Genomic DNA, 7628 nt, shown 5'->3' on the forward strand with positions numbered 1-7628 from the left:
ATAATCACCATTGTTGCTACTTTGAAGGTTTTGGGAACAACATGAATTTATGAAAACCATGAACTGAATATATTGATTTGATGAGTTTGGGTGTTGTTGATGAACATATAATATATGGGTAACGTATTTGGATCGATTTTGGATGTCTGGATTGAGAATTAAGAGTTCTTCCTTGAACTCCATGGAGAATACGAGATTCTGCAAATCTCAGGGCGTTGACGAGCGTCATGACTGTGGCGGGTAACCCGCCAGGCTGCCCAAATTTTATTTCCAAGTCGGTCGTCACCTAAGTGACGTTCTGGAGTTTTGGGGTCGGTGACGGGTAACCCGTCATGAGCCTGCAATAGGCGTAAATACTTGCTTTGATGATATTAAATTTGTAGATTTCAATTTCTTAACCTTGTGGATGTTTTGGGTACCAATATACTCTATTAGCTGTTGTTTTAAATGATGTTTGGTATGATTTAATGATTAAACATGATTTTAATCAAATTTATGAATTAATTGATGAATGACGGATGTGTGCATATGTGATGTTGATGTTGTGATAATTTCTGTAAATTATGATGAGGATATGTTGTTGTATGAACATGGATTATGTCACTGAATTGTGAGTATGTTGTTGTGGGATGATAGTTTGGAATGGGGACTATTATCATTGAGTCAATGCATGTTTGTTTATTGTTGAAATAAGACTTTAAACATTATGTTATAAATTGCATTGACGTGTTGTGACATGCCTTCATTATGTCGTTGTTATTGATGAAAAAGGAAAGTTACAATCTGAGTATGGTGGATCAGTGACTTATACTGAATCCGAGCAGGGTGAATTTGGGGTTTGAGCATGGCAAACCTGACTCCTGAGTGAATCAATTGATGATCATATGGTACCATATGCATATGAGTCTGGTTGAGATCGTGAGTCTCATTGCATAATTTAAATGATGGATATGTGATTGCTTTGTGTATGTTGATGGATTGGGTGTGAGAATAATATTGTGTGATTGTTGTTGGATGTGTAGATGTTTGAATTCAACCTTGCAGTTTATACGGTTAATTTGATGTGAATTATCAATCATTTGGTTCGATGTTATGGACATCTTGCAGATACTTAAGAGTAAGTGAGAAATAGCTCTTGGAGTTATTTTCTTTAGTTGTCGTTTTTATTTAGTCGTTATGCTCTAATCTAGACTTTATAAGACCCAATTTGAGTTGATATGTTTTATTATTGCGATAATGTGATTCTGATGCGATAATACCCTAAGTGAAGGTAAGCAAACGATGACATGTGTTATATGTTGTTTATTTTTCGCTCCGTGTTTTCAAAATGTCTATGTGTTATTGAAGGATTGTCGTTGGTGACACCTTAAATTGTCGAGTAATTCTTTATTTATAAGTTTTGAGGTTTTGGGTGTTACAAAAGATGTGGAGGAAACTCAATAAACGAAAAATATCGATGAAAAATATAAATCTTCTATTTGCTCATACTATTGATACCATAATACGAATTGAGAAGAGTATTGAAATTAAACCTATTGAGTTTTACTCTTCCTTTATTGATACAAACTATATATATATATAAAGGGAGTCACTTGTATCCTAAGAAACAAACTAACAAAGCTAAAACTTATAATTGTAAAACAGTTACAAATAGAATAAAGTAAAGTAATTTAATAATTAATAAACATCCCAAAAAAATTTATCGAACAAGAGTTATTGGACAAAGGTTCGTCTCAGAACCGCAAGTAGAAGAAAGGTTGTCGAGTCATCCTAGAAAAACCAGAGAGACAAAGAATTCAAAAGAGACGAATAATCATGTTCATCCCATAATTCAGTAATAATATCGTTATAAAACTTCCATATAGTTAACATTATTGCATGTCAAATCAAGATTAGACTTGAACTTCTCTTATTTCCACCAAAGATCTCAAAAACAATAAACAAGACTAAAATAGAGCGAGGGATCACTAATTCTCTACGTACTCATCTAAAAGCTTTATACTACAAAATAATATCACTCATTCTCTACCTACTCATCTGAAAGCTTTATACAAAATAGTTGAAGTCAAATCGCAAAACATAAATAAGTGATCAACCGACTTTTGAATGAACCACACACCCCTCCAACCTCATGCTCGTCTTTCATAGTTCGCTTAAAAAAAGACCATAGACAAACTTATATGCCCTATGCCCAACTTTTTTTACCAAGATTCCACGCCCAAGTATATTTATAGACATTCTTATTTATCAAACATACCATCAACGGAACTTATTTTTGTTTTCTTCCTATTGAATCACCAACATATTACTACAGGACTCTCAATAATTCTTTTCAAAGTGTACAATTCAAATATAATTATACGACTGAGTCATGGGTTTAATTATAATTCAACTTGTCTGTCACAAATCTCGTGATCCATTAACCTTTTAGAGTAGATAACCAACAACATGATGAAAGGTTTTCCTTTTTTGTCCACATCTCGCCATCAATCATCTGGACTGTAGTTAAATGTACTCAAAGAAAGGTTGAATGGTATGTCCACCAGATCCATGCATTCGTCACCTCAAACGTCACCACCCACAAGCCAAAACATTCTTTCTACAAATTTGTAAAATAAGACTGTACAAAGAAAAAATTGTAAAAAGTTTTTTTGCATCCCATATATATAGAAAACAATTTTCTATATATCTCCATCACACTCCACCACCAACCACCATGCCTTCCCACCGCCACCACCGCATCCTCCTCATACCATACCCTGTACAAGGCCACATAAACCCCACCTTCGAATTCGCAAAACGACTCATCACTTTAGGTGCACATGTCACTATCTCTACCACCCTACACATGCACAACCGCATCACCAACAAACCCACCCTCCCTAACCTCTCTTATCTTCCTTTCTCCGACGGCTTCGACGACGGTTTTCAAGGCAAAGACAAAGATGCGTACTTACTCTACCACGCAGAGTTCAAACGCCGCGGCTCTGAGTTTGTTGTAAAAACAATACTCTATAACTCACAACAAGGTACCCCCTTCACTTGCTTAGTTCACTCCCTTCTCCTTCAGTGGGCCGCGCAAGCCGCGCGTGAGCTTCACCTCCCGACGGCTTTGCTCTGGGTTCAACCAGCCACCGTTTTCGATATCTTATATTACTACTACCACGGATTCTCTGATTCCATCAAAAAACCTTCACGCTCCATTGAATTGCCAGGGTTACCACTATTGCTTTCACCACGTGATTTGCCTGTGTTTCTATTGGAGTCATGTTCAAGTGCTTACGCTCTACTGGTTTCATTCTTTGAGCAACAATTCAACGACCTTGATGTTGAAACAAACCCTACAACAATACTTGTTAACTCGTTTGAAGCATTGGAACCAGAGGCGTTGAGAGCCGTTGAAAAACTAAACATGATTTCCATCGGACCGTTGATTTCTTCTGCGTTTTTGGATGAGAGAGATCCAACGGATGGTACTTCATTTGGAGGTCATGCACAGGCTCACATCTTCCAACCTTCCAATGGTTGTGTTGAATGGTTGGACTCTAAGACAGAGAAGTCGGTTGTTTATGTTTCGTTTGGTAGTCATTGCGTGGTATCAGAGATACAAATGGAGGAAATCGCACGTGCTTTGTTGGATTGTGGATTTCCATTCTTGTGGGTGATTAGGGAGGCGAAAGAGGGAGAGAAGGAGGAAGATTTGAGTTGTAGAAAGGAGTTGGAAGAGAAAGGGAAGATAGTGAAATGGTGTTCACAAGTGGAAGTTCTTTCACATCCTTCTTTGGGTTGTTTTTTGACTCACTGTGGTTGGAATTCGACTTTGGAAAGCTTGGTGTCAGGGGTTCCTATGGTGGCGTTTCCTCAGTGGGCAGATCAGACGACAAATGCAAAGTTGATAGAAGATGTGTGGAAGATAGGAGTGAGAGTGGATCATGAATTGAAGGAGGATGGAACTGTAGGAGGGGATGAAATTAGGAGGTGTTTGGAAGTGGTGATGGGGAGTGGAGAGAAAGGAGATGAAATGAGGAGGAATGCAGAGAAATGGAAGGGTTTGGCCAGAGAGGCAGTGAATGAAGGCGGCTCTTCAGATAAGAATCTGAGGGCCTTTTTGGATCGTATTGCTGAATCATGATAATTAGATATACGGCTGAAAATGCATAATTCAAATGGGGCCACTGTTAGAATTTCAAACTGTTAGGGTGTGTTTGGAATAAGAGAAAGACATAAGAGAGAAATAGGGGAGAGAGAGACAATTTCTTTTGTTTTGGATTGAAGAGAAGTCGAGAAGAGAGGCCAAATAATGGTGGGACCCATATCTTTTCTTGTTCTCTCCAGTTTGAGAAGAAAGGAGATGAAAAGGCGGGCTTCCATTTTTAATCCCAATTATTTATAATATTTTCTTTAATAAACACTTATGTAGAGATAGCATTCGCTTAATTGCTGCAACAGTAGTGTAGTGAGAGTGAGATATCATGAAACTTATGGTATTTTTGTTAGTAATGAAGAAATATAAGGTGATTTTAATATGAAAAGACAAATTTTGAAATTTTTATAAAAATAACCCTTTTTTTAAGGAAAATCCCAAAATATCTCTGGTTTAAAAAAAATCAAACTACTTCACTTTTAGGAGGAGGCGCCAATTCAATTGGCAACTCCTCTTAAAAATTGAATGCAGACGACAATTGGATTGGCTAGGGCACCTGCCCTAGCCAATTGGATTGGCGCCCTTGTGTATAGCTTGAGAGGAGGCGTCAATTGGATTGACGACTCAGTGTAAAATGCAATTTTTGTGTTATAAATAGATGCGTTGTGTGAGTCATTGTTCCACATCTCAATTAATCATTTGGCAATCATGTTTGGTGTTCGTCGCCGATACGGAAAGGTGATTTATGCGAGAGACAAACCTAATATGTTGATGTTGTTCTAGAACATCACTATGTTCGATCAACTGAAGAGGGAGCTGGTTCGTTGGTTAGATGGAAAAATACCAAAAGGGAAAAAAATTAGAAGTACTGAGAGACTCGACAGTATCTTTGGTTGGGTGCGAATGAAGACTGATAAGGATGTTAGGGAAATGATATTCGGTCAATATGACATCAATTTGATTGTTGTAATCAGTTAGAAATATTTCTGTTTTCAGATAGCTTTTTTTGTACTGATGTTTGTTGTGAACCTCGTTGTAACAAAAACTTAATGATATATAATGATTGAAGGTTACAGAAATATAATGTTACAAAAAGCTTAAGACCCAGATGATGCTCCTCGATTGGGACAGTTGTTCTTGTTGTGTCCTGGTTGACGACAGATACTACATAATCTTATCATTTTATCTTTGGATTCCATTTCTGTCCTGATACGTGTGTTGTTTGGCCTTCCTTTTTTCTTTCAACGCATCTCGTCGTTGTGCCAAACTATATCACCTTCATATGGAGGCCAGTATTCCTCTATTGGTAGTACCGAGAAGCTTTGATTATATACATTCATGACGGTGACGGTCTTGTACACGTCAGATAAATGGTTGTGAGCGTCTTGACGAGTATAAGCGCATGCTGTAATGACATGGGAGCAAGGAATGCGGAAGGCCTAGAATTTTCCACAATCGCACCAACTTATGTTTAGTCTAACATCATAGGCTAAATTTGGTCTCCCCTAATTGTGATCCATTGTTTCCTGGACGCTGAAATTTTGCCTATGACGGTCAAAGACTGTTACAACGTGTGTGCTAGCTTTGATGTTCTCCTCTTTCATGACCTTCATGCAACACTCACTAAATACTTGCCTGAACATTAACACCGCACTCCATCTTTCACATCTGGTTGCGAACATAGACGCCAACCTATAATAGGTCGATCTTACCAAGGCGATTATCGGCAGATTTCGAATTCCTTTGAATACCCCGTTCATGCATTCCACAAGGTTTGTTGTCATGTGGCCTTATCGACAACCTCTGTCAAATGCCCTTGTCCACTGCTCTACTGGTATGTTATTTAGCCATCTCCTTGCGTCTTCATTAGACAGTCTAATTTCATCACAATAATATTGAAATGACGAATGAGTTAGAGCATACCCAACATTCACCACCTTCTTGCGAAGATTCTTATCTTTTATAACACGCATGAAGTTTTGTGCAATGTGTCTGATGCAATAGACATGGATAGAAGGAGGATCATGCCATCTGTTGTCATGATTGTTGTAGGCACTCCTAATGACAGCATATCTATCAGAAATCAAACAAAGATTGGCTTGTGGAGCCACATGCGTTCTGAGATGTCGAAGAAAGAAACCCCATCCACTAGTCGTTTCACCTTCAACCAGAGCAAAGGCAATGGGAAAGACATTGTTGTTGCCGTCTTGTGCAACCACCATGAGCAAAGTACCCTTGTATTTTTCGTATAACCAAGTGCCATCAATTTGAATAATAGGTTTGCAGAATGCGAAACCTTTGATGCACGGGTCAAATGCCCAAAAGAGACGGTGAAAGATTCTATTACCAGTAGCACAGGTTCCGTCTGGCATCATCGCTGACAATGTCTCCATAATTGCCACAGTTCCTGGGACATATGTTTTTAGTGCCCATAAAAACCGTGGCAATTCCTTGTATGAATCCTCCTAGTTGCCGAATACTTGTTCAACAACCTTTGTTCTCGCAATCCAGGCTTTCTTGTAAGATGGAGTATAACTATATGTTATTCTGATATGGGATATAATTATACTCACCTTCACTGATGGGTCTTTATTAACCAACGGCAGAATGTCTTGACATATCAACGCAGCGTTTAGTTTACGGTGATCTTGTTTAACGTTAGTTGTAATGCAACTGTGAGGTGGGTCTATTGAAGCGATCTCCCAAGAGTCGTTTTTATTTTTGTAAGACGCAACCAAACGAAACTTACAAAGCATGTTACGACATTCGATAACATACCTTCTAGAATCAGTGTGTTTCACTGTAAAATCAACAGAGTTCTTCATGTGGAACTTTTAGATAGCTAGAACACATTCTTCTTTGGTACGAAACATGTCTCCCACCTTTAATTCGCCTTCTGATCTCGGATATGGATTATAGAAAACACTGTTGGATGTTTCATCATCGTGCAGATCCATATTTGTCATATGTTGAGGTGGATTGTAGACATGACTATGAGGTATTGGTGGTGGTTGATCATCATCTTCAATGTCGTTGTTCAACATGTGATCAACCTGTATCTCGGTCTCCTCTTCTTCTTCATCAACGACGTCCACTTCTGCTTCTGCTTCTGGGTTGACGTCATCTGACCATTGTGGATCAAATTCACCAGATTCATCCTGACTGTTTATTTGAGACTGTTGAGATGGTATACATGGTTGAAGAGTAATGCACAACTTTATACAGTTGCAGCCTGAATGTTCATGACTAACAAACATGTATTCAACATCTTCGTTGTCTCGTACCTTAAGGGGAAAAAACTTGCATTGACTATTTTAAAAAAATATTGGATTTTGATACGTAATCTTTGACACAATACCCGATCCTATACATGATTGTATTCTTTTTTTCAAATGCAAGAAGGTTGCATTTCTCTTGATTGTGAGTCTAATGGTATCAGTGTTTCGAAAACAAAAACCATACAACTCAAACTCGTATGTTTCAC

General features: G+C 38.1%; 1 protein-coding gene across 1 annotated transcript; it reads left to right on the forward strand.

Moving 5' to 3' along the window:
- The first annotated feature begins 1857 nt into the window (after positions 1-1857).
- LOC127101283 (phloretin 4'-O-glucosyltransferase) lies at positions 1858-4425 on the forward strand. The gene has a single exon (XM_051038654.1). It carries the CDS (start codon positions 2531-2533, stop codon positions 4130-4132), a length of 1602 nt encoding a protein of 533 aa, XP_050894611.1. The 5' UTR covers positions 1858-2530; the 3' UTR covers positions 4133-4425.
- The last annotated feature ends 3203 nt before the right edge of the window (positions 4426-7628 follow it).

The sequence above is a fragment of the Lathyrus oleraceus genome, chromosome 7 (assembly GCF_024323335.1).
Source record: "Lathyrus oleraceus cultivar Zhongwan6 chromosome 7, CAAS_Psat_ZW6_1.0, whole genome shotgun sequence".
Taxonomy (NCBI): Eukaryota; Viridiplantae; Streptophyta; class Magnoliopsida; order Fabales; family Fabaceae; genus Lathyrus; species Lathyrus oleraceus.